Source organism: Artemia sp. Qi Xiang Cuo, chromosome 5, assembly GCF_049724085.1.
Source record: "Artemia sp. Qi Xiang Cuo chromosome 5, ASM4972408v1, whole genome shotgun sequence".
Classification (NCBI taxonomy): domain Eukaryota; kingdom Metazoa; phylum Arthropoda; class Branchiopoda; order Anostraca; family Artemiidae; genus Artemia; species Artemia sp. Qi Xiang Cuo.
Window position 1 is genome coordinate 4,118,998 of NC_142798.1, and position 16,262 is coordinate 4,135,259.

The window sequence follows — 16,262 nt, forward strand, 5'->3', positions numbered from 1 at the left end:
TTTGGAGCTGGTTCGATTCTGGCTTAGTTTATTGAGTCACACCGCTGATCCTCCTTCAAAACCAAATATGTGACACCAGGACTCGAACCCCTGCCCTCACGGACACAGGATTACAAATTCAGCGCGCTAGCCACTAGGCTAGTACGAGACAGATAGGCTATACTAAAATGATAATGACCTAGCTGACTCTGTTACAAGGAAGGTTTCGAGGAGTTATTTATGGAAACTAGGATTTACCTTGCTGTCAAGTCACTGAAGCTTATAGTTTTGCGCTCCGAGAGCTCAGTCATCCATTAATTAACTACACTTAATCCTTACGTCAGCATTCCGGCAACTAGGAACAAACTATGGGCCATTTTTCTTCACATACTGCCACCCCTCAGCGCACTAAAGTTTAAATGTCGCTTTTTTTTAGCTGTGATAAACTTCATTCTTTCCTGGTTTGAACATGGACTCAATCTAGTAAACAGCGTGTCAGTTCTCCTGGGTTATGTTGTTGAAAACTTCCAGTCAATTCCCAATTATCTGGTGCTATGATTAACACATTTAAAGACCAATACGCTATTTATAGTCTTCGTATCGACGAAAATGTTTCGTGCCAATCCTGAGCAGAGACATTTTATGTGTCCTGCTTCGCCATAACTACATGAATCTTCAGTCTTCAGTGCTTGTCGATGTCACGTTTAACGTTGAATGCTCTTTTAGCGCTCATATTGGGACAATCAATAAATCAGTAAATTGCATGATGCGCTCTATTATCTCATTGCTTCGGTATGGTTTTTCAGTGTCACATCTGAAAGTGTGTTTTGTGAGGAGGAATTAGCGACAGTACTAAAAGGACTAAAAAATAACAAGGCTCCAGGTGCTGATAGGGTGGTAAATGAGTTTCTTAAATGTGGTGGCTCTGAGGTTAGAAATAAGTTACTGAAGATTATGAATATGATTTTTGAAAAAGGGGCAGTACCTAACGATTTTAGGAAAACTTTAATTAAGCCCCTTTATAAGAAAGGTGATAAAACTGAGTGTGGTAATTATCGAGGGATTAGTCTGGTCTCTGTAGGTTGTAAATTACTTAGTAATATGATAATTTTTAGACTAAGAGATGCTGTAGACAAAGTTTTAAGAGAAGAACAGTGCGGTTTTAGAAAAGGTAGAGGATGTGTCGACCTAACTTTCACTCTTAGGTTAATAATTGAGAAGTGCCTGAGTTTTCAAACACTTTTGGTCCTCGGTTTTATAGATTATTAGCAAGTGTTCGATTCTGTTGATAGAAGAGATTAAGTAAAGGTTTTATCCTTGTATGGTATACCAGACAAATACATTAAAGTGATTAGAGCTATGTACGAGAATAACACTGCTAAGGTTAAGGTACGAAATGAGGTTAGCAGCTGGTTTTGTATTGAATCAGGAGTTAAGCAGGGTTGTGTTCTATCCCCCTTTATACGGATTATATTCATAGACTTCATCTTAAGAAGCACAGGAAAGGCAATGGGAGACCACGGAATCAAATGGGGAGGATATACTATCCTGGATCTCGAATATGCTCATGATCTAAGCAACCTAGATGACACTCTGAGCAAAATGAATGAGCTTTTTGAGGTTTTGCAAGTTCAGGGTACCTTGGTAGTATTATTAGTAAAGACGGTTGGAGCAGTGAAGATGTCAAAAGTAGAATAGCCAAGGCTCAGGGTGTTTTTTCACAGTTAAAAAAAGTTTGGAAAAATAGGAAGATAAGTCTGCAAACCAAGATTAGAATATTAGAAGCTACAGTGATGACAGTGGTCAAATATGGCTCTGAAGGATGGGCGCTCCGAAAAGCGGATGAAGATTTGCTAGATGTTTTCCAGAGAAATTGCTTAAGGATTGTTCTGGGTACAAGGCTGACTGACCGTATTTCAAACAATAGGCTGTACGAAAAGTGTGGTTCAATCCCGCTTTCTAGGGCTATGATGAAAAAAAGGGTGAGATGGCTAGGGCACGTTTTGTGGATGAAGGATGACAGATTGCCGAAGATTGTCCGTTTCGGCCAACCGTCTAGAGCTAAACAGAAATCAGGTCGTTCTCGTCCGGGGTGGGAGGACGTCATAAAGAATGATTTAAGGGAACTGGGAACTTCATGGGCGGGCGTAAAAAGGGAGGCTGTGAGTAGATTGGGATGGAGGAGGAGCGTGCGTAGCTGTGTTGGCCTCAGGCGGCTTGGTGCTGCGGTGAGTTGTTAGTAGTAGTAGTAGTATCAGGTCATGTATCTTCACACACTGAACCACTGGAAAATCATAAAATTTCAGGAGTTATATGGAGGGAGGCAGTCTCTCATATGTATGTATCTGTTTTTATTATATATACATTTTATAATATACCATGCTATGCTTCAGTCTTTTTCACCTAATTTATTTCTTATTTCTCAATTAAAATCAGGAAGAAGCTCACCTTAAGACTGTTATTCTCCATTTGCTCACTGTACGGAACCGGGCTCGCCGCTCTATTCCACAGTAGACTCCTATCTGACGGGTCAACGGGTCCTATCAACCGGTCATATGATCCATTATCATACATATCGGCGATGATGCGTATCCGATTACTGTAATAGAACAAAAGCATATGAATTAACGATAGTTTGGATTTGGAAATAAAAAGGGATCTGATATACATATCACACTACTATCCAGAGGACTAATGTACATTTGAAACCAAATAAAATAAGAATGTGACATAGTTGGTTTCAAGAAAGCCTATAAAATGGTACTTATAAGTCAAGGCTAAACGGAAAGCAGGCCGTCCTCAGTTGGGGTGGAAGGAAGTCGTAAGGAAAGATTTAAGAGAAATGGAAACGTCTTGGGATGATGTAAAGAATCAGGCTTTGAATAGATCGGGATATACGAAACTAAGAGAGGAAAGGAAATTATAAATGAAAAATAAAATTAAAAAGGTGAGAAAACGATGATTTTATCAGCCAGTAGCACTGGCTGACAAAATCCTCGTTTTCTCACCTTTTTTAATTTTATTGTTAATGTATTATTTCCTTTCCTCTCTTAGTTTCATGTCATATATAGCCAGTGTGGTCTTAGAATGTATTTATAGATCGGGACGAAGGAGGAGCGGGCGTAGCTGTATTGACATCAGGCGGCTTGATGTTATGGTGAGTTGTTAGTAGTAGTAGTATTAGTATTGCATTGTACATACACTGGAAAATCTCCTTGAGGGGCGAAGAGGGGAGAGGAGTACTATAAATTTCAATGCCATTTACCGGTTACTAGAATAAATCAATTTTTGGCTATTATGGGCTGTGGTTTGCTCGTTCTTAGGTCACGGCTATTGCTACAACCATGGATTTTCAGCAAATGAGTGTGACCAAGTGATTAAAGCGGACAAAGGATTGACGGCACATTTGGCGCTTTCAATGTGCCTTACTCCAAAAATATTTTATTAGATAAAAAGTGGAGAGAAAGAGAAAGAAAAAAAGATGGCGAGAGAGAAAGAGAGAGGGTGTGTATGAAAGAGAGAGACAGAAAGTTTTATTACTTGTATTTTATTACTGAGTAGTGTACAAATTTCACACAGACAATGGCAATTAGTAAAAACCCACGTTGAAATTAAGCATTTGCATTCGCATTTAGTGGCAAACATCAGAAAGACAAGGTTATAAAAGAGGGTTATTTGCGACAATTCATGCATTAACAGAAGCAGTGTCAATCGTGAATATCCCAGTCGCAAAGCTGGCTTATAAGACCAACTAACGAAATCTACCACGAATACTGACAGATAACGCAAGCTATTTGAAAATTGGCAATGCTCTTACTGCCTTAATTCACTTATCTCAATAAGCTGACATTAGTAAACTGGGTTCACTTGTGAATTTGCTACATTTCCAAAGCGTTGTTCATTCTATGAGAATCATTGATGTACAAAATAAAGAAAACAACTGGATTCGTTGGTTGTTTGAAAACCATAAGTGCAAAAATCTGAATTCAGCACTAAAAACCACTAGCCAGAAACTCTTTCCAACACTTTCCACTAGCCAGAGGTGGATGGAAGACAGAAACTGTGTCCAGACTTTACGGACTGTAGGTAGAGTGCTGTGATATGCTATATATATATTTGGCATAATATAAATTTACTTTTCAGATTTTTAGCGTTCATACAATCACACAAGCTCTTCAAATTGAATGACAACCAAGGTCCCATCCCCCCATTCTGTCCAAAAAACACATTCATATTAGTTTCACATTGGTTAAGTATGCCTATCACACTGATTTATATAAAGTCCACAAGAATGCAAACTTGTTTCACTCTGGTGGATGACTATTATCCGGCATTTCGTAGATCAGTCGATATACTTGTGTTAAAGAGTAGTCAAGTGAAGTCACAATAAATGTTTTGAATTGTGCACACAATTTGGATTACCTGCAGTTGATACACCTGAAAAAATATTCATTTTCTTATACGTTTTCAACAAGCATCCGAGATGAAAGAGTTTCAAGTGACTGCATATTCAAGTCCGCTCGTCCGATCAAGTCAGGGGTTCGAGTGTCGCTGGTTATTTGCTTTGTAACGAGGGTCAATGGTGTGACTCTGTAAGCTCAGCCAGAGTCGACCCAGCTCTAAATGAATACCTGGAGAAATCTGGTGATAAAACACGGGAAACGTCGGAGCATTTGCCCCCAATCAGTCATTGCACTCCCAGCCGAAGGCATTGAATCCGGAGATTGGTACCTTCGCAACGCAGACCATTAGTTCTTTTTAAAAGAAAAAGGCATATTCAACAAGATCACATATATAAGGCTATTTATTGCTACACATAAATTATGGAACAATTTCCCCTGACCTTTAAGATTTAACATATATACATAAAAAAAAAAAAAAAAAAAAAAAAAAAAAAAAAAAAAAACAAGAACATACATAAAATCAACAAGAGATCCTTAGAGCCCCCTGTCTGATTACAAGGCTAATAAACCAACCCCAATAGCTTGGGCCCAACAATTAAGATATAACTTGGACAAAAACCTATGCCAATCCATACTTTTCTTCATCAACTTGTTTTGTAAAACTCACTCATAAAAAAGAAAGAAAGAAAAAAATACTTGATGCTCTATCAATAACCTTAAACATCTTTCTAAATGGAGAAGCAATAGGCCTAATACAAAATATGTATGTGGATATAAAGTACTTAGATTATTAACCCCAACCCTTATCTCTCAATTTATGGAAATAGATTGTCAACTCAAATTTGACTTCAAGAAAATAAAAACAACTAAAACGCAATTTAGCATTACCACGTTAATTATGCAAACAGAAATAAAAACATCAACTTTCAGGATAGTTAATTACCAATTCTACTCCAAAAGGAGCGCCTTTGCTCCGCCTTCGAGTTCAACTGAGATAGAACTTTGCAATCGCCTCGATTGACCAAAACAAAACCAGTTGACTTTAGCATTCGCTTTGATTCAGACCAAATTAAATAATGAGTGATAGTGAGTTAGTGATTGGATTGTTGGACAATTTAGTCGATGAAGATTATGATCGTGAAAGGCGTGGCAGGCAATATAAAGCTCATTCGCGTCGCAGAGTACTCTCAAGTGAGAGTGATAGCGATCAAAAAAATGGCTCTCGGAGCCCAGAGTTTCAAACTCGTGCTCGGTATGGCTCTCGGAGCCGTGAAATTAGTTCTAGGAACGAAAAATCTTGCTCTCGGAGCCCCACAAAAATCCATGACACAAAGCGGAAGGCTTATCCGGAAAAGCACAAAGGTAAAAGATTGAAAGAAGACACGTCAAATAACGCTCTATTCAGAAAGATTTCTGAAGAACGTTCGGGTACCAAAGAGGGTCCCAAGATCCATAAGAAACTTGCCAAAGTTGCAAATAGACCTTTTTCTCAGCCTTTGGAAATAGTGAAGCTAAAAGAGTTATTTGAGCGCCACCCTAGGCCTGCGAATACCGATAAAATCGTTCCTCCAAAGGTGAATAGAGAAGTTTGGGCTACTCACTCATCACAAGCTAGATAGAGGGATGAGAAGGCCCTTCAAGTGTAGCGGACAACTGTTCACTCAACATTTCGTGTTTTAGAGGCAGCAAATGTGATTCTTGAGCTTGAAAATGAGCATATCAAAGAAAAGGTTGTCAAAAACCTTACAGATGCAGTTCACATGCTTGGCCTCACCAATTACGATCTAAGTTTAAAAAGACGTCACGCGATGAAATTGGAATTGAGCCCAGATCCCACTGTAGCATCAGCTTTATGTGCTCCTGAAGTCAAAGTCACGGAGTATCTTTTTGGCAAAGATATTGCCAAAACAACATCTAAAGCTAAATCCGTGGCGGATTTGACAAAATATTTTGGAAAACCAAAAAACGTGCAAGGGGGGCCTACCATTATTGCCGATGGAAGAACGAGGCCCCCCGTCCAAATTATCGCAGAAAGCAGGGCCAGGACCGTCAAGAGAGGTCCAAATTCCAGAAATTCTAGAATTTCCAGAAAAGGGATCGCAAATAGCTGGTATGTACTATGTATCATACCCCGCTCTTGATTTTTATGATTTTGTTGTTAATTTCAATAGGCAGTCACAACATTTGGCTGATAACTTTAAAGCTGGGAGAATTAGTAAGTACATCTCAAAATGGCAGTCAATAACCAGTGATTTGAATATTGTAACCTCAGGCTATAAGATTGAATTTGAGAAAACACCACTAAAAGCTTTGAAAACAAAAAACAAAAGTTTTACGTTTTAAGAAATAGAGGCTATAAGAAAAGAATTTGATATTTTATTGCATAAAGGTGCTATTGTTAAAGTACCCGACTTCAGAATAAAGGAAATACGTTGTATTTCTCCTGTTTTTACAGTCCCAAAGAAAGATTGGTCTACTCGGTTTATTCTTAACGTTAAAAATTTAAATGAAAACATTAAATATTACCATTTTAAAATGGAAAGTGTTCATTCTGCGGTTCTTTTGATGACAAAAAATTGTTATATGGCCTCTATTGACCTAGTCGATTTTTATTATTAATGCCCTCTTGATTTTGAAGATCAAATATGGCTTTGTTTTAAAGTTGACCTTTGTTATGCGTTCACTTCAATGCCGAATGGCTTATCATCTGCCCCTAGGGTTCTTACGAAACTTATGAAACCTGTTATCTCTCTCGTTCGAAGAAAAGGGTATTTGTCAGTTACGTATTTAGACGACTCTCTCCTTCTAGGAAGGTCATATTTCGAGTGTCAAAATAATGTCTATGAAACAGTAAAATTACTGTCAGAACTGGGGTTTGTGATCCACCCGGGAAAGTCAGTTCTCATTCCAAGGCAACAAATAGAATTTCTGGGCTTTTTGTTAGATTCGCGATCAATGCGTATTTTCCTGCCGGAAAGAAAAATTAAAAAAGTTATACATTTGGGTTCAAAAAAATTCTTAGTCAAAAATTGACTACGATTCAAGAATTGGCTGAAACTCTTGGCGTTCTTGTTTCAACATTTCAATCAGTAGAATTAGGGCCCTTATCGTGCCAGAAAGCGAAATCGTTGAAAACTCAAGCATTAAGGTACGCGAAAGGTAATTTTGCGGCAAGGGTAATTTAAACATCCGATGTAAATTTGATACTACAATGGTGGTTCGATATTGCCAATCATGCTTCTAAAGTAATTGAGCCTAGATCAACTGACAAATATTTGTGTAGTGATGCGTCAAAACTAAGTTGGGTACTCGTGGATGGATATTCCATGAAAACGGCCACAGGTGAACGGTCCTCCGAAGAGAAGGGATTTAAAATCAATGTTTTAGAAACGAACGCTATTTATCTGAGTTTAAAATGCTTTGCTCAGGATATTAAAGGCATGCATGTCCGGCTGCGTTCTGACAATATAACCACAGTAGCTTATATAAATAAAATGGGAGGATAAAAATCTAAACTTTGTAATTATTTCGCAAATAAGGTCTGGCAGGTAGTACTGCAGGGCAAAGGATGGATATCTGCAGAACATGTGCCTGGGGTTGCTAATATTGCGGATAAGGCATCACGAAAATTTGATAATGAAAGGGAATGGAAATTGGATTCTGAAATATTTACTATTTTGAATTTTTTGGTATGTCAGTCAATAGATATTGATTTGTTTGCGACTAGATTAAATTTTCAGATTAAAACATTTGTTTCTTGGAAACCAGATCCAGAATGTTTTTTCGTAGATGAATTTGCAATGAATTGGAAGCATTATTTCTTTTATGCATTCCCCCCCTTCAATTTACTTCTGAGGATCCTTCAGAAGGTGGAAACAGATCAGGCCACTGGTATTTTGATCTTTCCAAATTGGACCACACAAATATGGTATCCCTTACTATTAAAGCTTTTAATAGGAAGTCCAATATTTCTACCAAATGATAATTTTACTTTGTCTCTCCCACAGAAACCGACCTTGCACCATCCATTGTCCAGGACGTTACACCTAGCGGCTTGCGTCGTCTCCGGCAAGGGCTTCACCACCAAGGATATTCTCCCTCCACAGTCGATATTATCATGGATGGGTGGCGGGATTCAACTAAGCACCAGTACAAAGTTTACATTGAAAAATGGATCGACTTTTGTGGAAGAAACAATCCAGGCCTTGGAGGCAACTCTACCGGAGACTTTGACATTTATTACGGAACTTTTTCACTCAGGTGTTGGATACAGTGCTATTAATACTGCGAGGAGTGCTTTATCGGCAATTCTACCAAGCCTCCAGTTAGGCAGTAATCACATCACCAAGAAGTTTATGAGAAGTGTCTTTAATAGAAGGCCTAGTCTACCAAGATTTCAAGTATTTGGGATGTAAAATGTGTATTTGGTCTCTTTAGACTGCCAGCTTGGGATATCGAAAATCTTCAATTAAAGACACTAACACAAAAATTAGCAGTTTTATTGATTTTATCAGCTTGTGAAAGACTTCAGTTTTTGACCAGTTTATCACTTAGTAACATGGTACATAATGACGATAGAAGTTTTGATTTTCAAATCAATGTATTGTTAAAAACATCGAAACCGGGCAACCACAAATCAGTAGTTAAATTTCGACCTTTTCAAGAGTCGTCCCTGTGTCCGGTGACGCACCTATCTAGGTATATTAGAATGACATTATACCAAGATATAAACGACGCACTTTTTCTTACATATCGTAAGCCTCATACTGCTGTGTCCAAGTCATCTATTTCTAGATGTATAAAAGAAGTTTTATTTCTTGCAGGTATAGATATCAGTGTTTATGGTGCTCATAGCACACGGTCTGCCTCAACGTCCCACCTTAAAGCAATAGGAGTTGATGTAGATCAAATCATAAAATATGTAGGCTGGACAAATGCCAAAACGTTTGCAAGGTTTTATAATAAACCAATTGAAAGTGGTCAGCAGTTATCTGTGTTTTGAATATATTCACTGTAATTTGTTATATTTGAAATATCTTCCTATAAATGAATTTTTGTACAACAGCCTGTTTTAATGAACAGGGCTATTATTCATCATTAGTGTTGGTATAGCTCATGCTGAACTTTAAAATCTCAGTTGAACTCGAAGGCGGAGCTAAGGCGCTCCTTTTGGAGTAGAATTGATAAATTAAACAAAAACTTACCAAGTTTGAAGTTTGATTGTAATTATACTCCAAAAAAGGAGCGCCGGCGTAGCTGAGAGTTCAACTGCCCTCCCAATTTCCCTTCCCGTTGAACTCTCAGCGTTTCATCATGAGCTTAACCACGGAATATTACAATGACTTTAAAATACTGGTTTTGTTTTGGTCAATAGAGGCGATTGCAAAGGTCTATCTCAGTTGAACTCTCAGCTACGCTGGCGCTCCTTCTTTGGAGTAGAATTACAATCAAACTTCAAACTTGGTAAGTTTTTGTTTAATTTATCAATTAAATATCTTTAGTTGAACACAAGATCAAAACTCACAAAACTCCAATTGTAGAAAAAAAATTGCACCTCATAACTAACCACCAATGTATATGGTCCTCCTCCTTCAACAGCAGTCGATTAACTTGTTCTTTTGGTTCAATTTATATGTAGTGGTTATCACTGACAAAATAAAAATTTCAGAATCAATTATGCTCTCTTTTCATTAATTACTCTGTTATTAAGACATTTCATATGACAGTTCATTGTTCACTGGGTCTTTGAAATCACGCCATTGACATGCTACTTATTAAACATCAATTGGAAAGGGAACTTATTTTTGTTCTTTTAGTGGGTCCCACATGTTGTTAGTACTGAATAGTCTATTCTTCTGGACAGGTGTTGTAAGTTGATTCCACCCCCTTTTCTGAAGCTATGAGCAATTCCACTCTCTTCAACTGTTTTATTTAAACAACTTAACATAATGAAAAACATTAGCCCCCAATAGAGAGCAGAGCTTGTTATGTTGGGTATACTAACAAAAACACATTCTAATAGCGAAAAAAATCCTTGTCAATAACAAAATACAAGATAGCCTTATTTTTATACTTATTTACTTATTACTTATTTTTACTTTTACTTATTTCTTTTACTTTTACTTATTTTTATTTTAAATTAACAGCAGGCGTAATTGGTATCTAACTGAAATTTGGACCTTTCAGAACTAACAGAAGGAATGCAATACGTCCTAGAAAGACTAAACGCCGAAGGAGGGAGTATAATAAGTATAGAAATAACTACCAAAACTTTTGCATGTGAAACAGCTATATCGGAATATTAACCAGGGCTTCCACTTCTAGGGAGACTATCCTATTTTAGGGAGAAATCATTTCTTTTAGGGACACTTATTTTTAATCTAGGGATAAAGGGAAATCTGGGTTAAAGTAAGGATTTTAAGGGAAATCTGGGGTAAATTAATGATTTTAAGAATTCCCAAAAGGAATAATTCTACCAAAAGTTTATTGACAAGCTGCTTCAGTTACCAATGCTTAAAAATTGGATAGATAAAAGAGTGTCAAACAAGTCAAAGAAAAATACTTTTGTACCATACTGTAGGTTCTGTTTGAAGTATGAATATTGAGGGAACTCAGAGTTGACCCGGCTTGCTCTGACCAAGTAGTATATAAAAGCCAGCAATGAAATTGAGACATAGGTTGGCCGTGGCAGCATTGAAAAACTTCTGACTGTAGGCAGTAATTCCAAAGAGATTGAACAGCGCATCTGCATATTTTCGGCAGAACATAATTTGCCATTACTTCTTGCAGACAGGTTGATCCCTCTCCTAAGAAAATTATTTTCAAAAGACCAGGCCCTAGCAGGGGTCAACAAAAAGCTACAAATATTTGGTGACATAATTTTTCTTTGGTACTACACAACCAGTTAGTCGAGTTGCTCAAAACAGCTTTTTTCCGCGTGATAATTGATGAAACTACTGATTGTACTAGTGATAAACAGCTAGCTATCACTGTAGTGTTTTTTTAGTGAGAAAGATCTAAACCTTCATGTCGAAGTATTGGACATGGTTAAGTGTAGTGATGGGTTGGCTGAGGGTCTGACTAACTGCATCAAACAAGTCATTGGAAAAAAAAACTCAATTCCCTGGCAAAATATTGTTGGATTTTGTGCACACACTACTAACATCATTTTGGAGCCAATAGATCTGCTTCAACGCTAATAAAAGCCATGGTGCCTATATCTTGAATGTGAAATGTTCATGCTATCTTATTCACTTATGTTCATCCTATGCATGCTTGTCACTTCCAAAGACACTAAAAGACCTGGCGTGAAATATCTATACCCACTTTTCCAGAAGCACTTCCAAATGAGATAAGTATGCTGAATTTCAGGAGTTCTTTCAATGCAAAGCACTCTCAATTCTTGCACCAGGACCGACCCACTGGTTGTCCCTTCAGGCTTGCAGAAAGAGGCTTATTGATCGTCGGGTTGCTCTTACACAGTGTTTCTTAGAAACCACGTTTGACGACCCAACTGCAACCAATAACCTTATCTTGTCAACATTACGAAGCAAGTTGACTAAGCCATACCTTGAAATCCTGGACTACTCTCTCGACCTCTTTAACGAATCCAACACAGTTTTTCAATCTGAGCTTCAACCTCTTCACCCCCCTAAAGGCAAGTGCCAGAAAATTTGTGAATGATGTTGCGTCTAACTTCATGAAACTGGACTATATTCGCATTGTTGGTTTGTTTGCCGAACTGGATCCTTACCTTTCAAGTGAGTACCTGCCTTTAGACCAAACACATACTGGAATAGATGCAACCGATTCAATGCAAGAACTCGTAGATGTTCAAGAGCCAAGTGATAATATTGATCTCTTTTACCAGTCTTGTCGAAAACACTATATAGTCATAATCAAGCAGATCAAAGACCGTTTCAAGTTTGAAGACGAAATGTATGACATTTTGGCTTTGGTTGAACCAAAGAATGCAAGAAATTTGAAGCAAAAATCTCTATGGCAACTATTTGCGAGATTTCCTGTTCTAAGAGAATAGTGTTGCCTCCAGAAAATAGATGTAGAATGGAGATCACAGGCAATGACTGACGTCACTGAGCCTTATTTGGGAGATGACAAAGTTGAAGACCTGTGAGTTTAGCAGTACCGGATGAAGATATTTAGTCTGAAGACTTACAGTGGCGAAATCAAGTACCCAAAATTGCGAAAGTGCATATTACGGATCTTCTCTTTACCATTTGCAATTTACCTGCTGAGCGTTTGTTTAGTCTCCTGAAATTAATCAAAACAGACATCCGAGATAGTGTCGAGAATTTCACGCTAGTCTCACTTATTCGAGTCAAATACTGGTTGAAAAACAAAGATAAAACTTCATCCACTGTTAGCATACCGAAAGCTGTCACTAACTTCAAGACGAAGGCAAACGCTACGTGCGATGAAGTGCTGGAAATGACACTTATTTGAACTTTTTTTTATGTATTCTCGATAGTGTAAAATATGTTATATGCATCATTATCTGAAGTAAAAAATAACAATTTGATGCTGCGCTATGTTTTTTTCGTGTAGATTGTATGGAAATTTAAGGAAACATATCTATTTTTTCTTGGGAGAAAATTAGGGAGAAATCAGATCTAAATACAGGAAATTTTAGGGCAAATTGATAAAAAAAAGTAGGGTAAATTGAGATCAAAAAGTGGAAGCACTGATAGTAACTTCTCATCATTCACGTACGCAGGAATTTGTTTCGGAGGGGGGGGGGGGCAAATCCTTCAAATCTCTTATTATGTGAGAAGTAGGCCTATCAGAAGATTATGGGAAAATAAAACTGCGTGTGAGATTTTGGGGGAGGGGGACGGAGCTCCCCCCCCTGCGTACATGCCAGCTTTTCATATAGATAGATAGATAGATAGATAGATAGATTGTGTATTTCAAAAGCCCTTGAGCCATATACACACAAAAATTGATGAAAAATAAAGAAATCCCCAACAGAACAAATTACAAAGCACACAGAAACATAATATATAGTGAAAAAAATACCTAATGGTAATTTAGAGCGAAAATTATTGTAATTCTGTAAAATAATTACTAATTAATTGTATAAACCTTTCCTTCTTTCTAAGCTTCTATATATGTACACACCCACACGAAATATTGTGGCTGGATTACTACTTTTAAAATACCAGGAAGCAGCAAAACCATCCAATGTAAGTATGTTTCCCTTAAATCAGAGAGTACCAGGCACTTCCATAGAAAATGGTCCAAATCTTCGTCCTCATCTTTACAAAGAGGACACATAAACCGCCCTTCAGGATCAACTATCTTTTTTTCTAACACTTTTTGCCTGCTCTGGATTGGAAGGCAATTTGCCCTAAGCTGAATCCATCAACATAAAATCATAGCCAGTAAACTAAATTTTAAATAAACTTCCTCTCCAAAACTAGGTTTAGCCTGATTATACTGATCCAACGTAGTAGAATTTAAAACCAGCCCCTGCCAATACTGAATTTCTTGGCTCTCTAAGATAAATCGTACCTGGCTTTCTAAATCTGTTGGAAGATCACGGGAACCAAGGCTCTCATTCTATAAGTAAGACCACTTATTCCCGCTCTTTCTAGTAATGACTCATTTTGGGGCAGCCGTGACGTTTTCAAACCATAATTCGGCATCTGATAATAAGTTGTTCTTACTAGTCTATCTTGATTAGACCTAATGAGCTTCAACCAAGATCTAAGCATCAAAATAGACCAATGTAGCTTTAACAAAAACAGGCCCATATCAACTTTCAGAATCTGTTAATGAGTTGTCTGATGCAACCCAAACACTTTTATGTTTCAAATTTAACAAATCCAAGGAAGAAAAAAGCCAAAGAAATTGGTATTCAAAAAAAGAAGGAAATCAAATTTTAAGGAAACCAATGGTGTTATTATACCATGGCATAAAGGGAATTAAAGCTATCAACAACACATGATATTAAGGGTTGCAAAACCGAGGTGGAGTGGTAACACAGCTAAGGGAGGGGACTGCTGATTCTGTATAACTCAGTCGAAACTGGTTTGTTTATCAAAAACCAAAAACTACTGAATGTGAAACCCTATATTTGTCATTTGCCTTCTTCAGGCAGCAGAGTTGGCCAAGCGCCGTCAGCATCAGTGACCAATCAATGCATACCTATATGGGCTGAGGTCAGAACCGCCATATTTGGGCATACCCTGATTGGCTACTCATTTGGAGGGTATATTGCAAACTTTGCCTAAAAAAGGCAAATGAAGACAGGAGTTAAATGACAAAAAATACCTATTTATGAGCCTTTCAAATATCCGCACAACATCCTCTCCTTCAGAGTCTGAAGTATCTTCAGCCAAAGGCCTGAATAGAACCGTATCATCTAATTCCATTGATCTATTTTCTTCCTCTTCACCACTTGATTCTTGGTTTTCCATTCTTTCCATTCTGACTGTTGCTTATTGAGTGCTTCGAATTTTGAACATGGACATTAATTTGCGAATCTATCTAAAATATATGAAAAGAAATAGCACCCTGCAATGGGTTATACTAAAAGTAATTTAAAAATCAAAAGTGAAACAAAGATGAACGATATTATACTAGACAAAATCAGAAGATTTACCTATAACTACAACTTGGTTAGAAATTTAAAACACCTTACTAAAATTATTGAAAACAACTATAAAATCAACTAAATCTGCATTGTTAGAGCAATCTGAAGTGTTAAAACAGCCTTCTGTCTGCCCCCCCCCCCTCCCAAATGTTCTCACAACAATAGTGTCTTGGGAGCAACACTTTGATTTTGTTCCTTTGCGATTAATTAAATGTTATACGAGTCCCTATAGAACCATTAAAAATGGTATGGGTCAAGAACAATTTTTCTTGAAAAAAAAAAAAATTATGATGTGCTCCTTATATACAGCTTCACATCATAGTCTGGGAGCCACTAAAGCGTATCTCGTTTATTTCTGAGTTGAGGTGGTCAGAAAGACACAGTCAGTTTGACAATAGTTTCCGACTAAATCGACCACGCTGAATCCGAATATGGGTGGGGGCAAAGTTGGAGATCACGGCTTGACCTTGTAAAAGCAAAACACTCCGATTTAGTGGTGCGACATCTCAATTTGGTCCTAATATGGTCTTCTCATTTTTTTTCCGATATCTTGTATAGCCCAGGAGCTATAGGCTAATATTTGTTAATTTTCCCCGAAAATCTCAAAATTCAAAGGTTCATTTTCAACTAAACCACGTATCTCGGACCTTTCTATAATTTTTGTGTTTTTCATTCTTTACCAGAATTTACCTTTCGTATTTAAGTTCACATTGCCGTAAAGTTCAAAGCTTAAACTGTTCCGTGAAGCCGTCTTGAATTTGTTGAAAAAGTATAGGCCAAAAAATATATGCATAAATTCATTTTTCCAAAATGATGATGTGACACATCTTTTATGCTAGAATTTAACGCCCAATCCGAATATGAACTTTACTTTTCAACCAAATATCAACTTTTTTTTTTTTTTTTTTGTCTTAATTTAAAATGTATTTATAATGCTGACTGATTTTCAGTTTATCTGCTGATAAGAATGGGACATTGAAAGTCTCCCTACAAATCCTAAGCCAAGAACCTGCCCTGGTCATCTTCAAAGATTACCCTCTATTAAGCCAACCTTTCAATATAGTTGTGAAAGATTAAGTAATTTTGAGTGTCTGAAAACATTGTTTATGTCACGTGTGCAGTGGGCAACAGCCCGTAAGCACTATCAACAACAACAAAAAAATTTTAAACTCTGTTGCTGATTAAACTTGAGGTTGGTGATTTGGAAGCTGTACTGTTAGTGGTTAGAGCTAAGAATAGGAACTGAACGACGCCTAATGCCTGCC

The 16,262-nt window shown here is 37.4% G+C and overlaps 1 protein-coding gene across 4 annotated transcripts in view; it reads right to left on the bottom strand.

Annotated features, from left to right (window-relative positions):
• LOC148951732 (DDB1- and CUL4-associated factor 11) overlaps positions 1 to 16,262 on the bottom strand; it is a 75,329-nt gene that overhangs the window by 47,891 nt on the left and 11,176 nt on the right. For all 4 annotated transcript variants that reach the window (XM_089088687.1, XM_089088684.1, XM_089088685.1 and 1 more), the window contains 2 exons: positions 14,676 to 14,891; positions 2,428 to 2,578 (listed from right to left, as the gene is read on the bottom strand). In XM_089088687.1, the coding sequence (XP_088944813.1) occupies positions 2,428 to 2,578; positions 14,676 to 14,830 (306 nt within the window). In that variant the 5' untranslated portion in view covers positions 14,831 to 14,891. The remainder of the gene's footprint in view (positions 1 to 2,427; positions 2,579 to 14,675; positions 14,892 to 16,262) is intronic.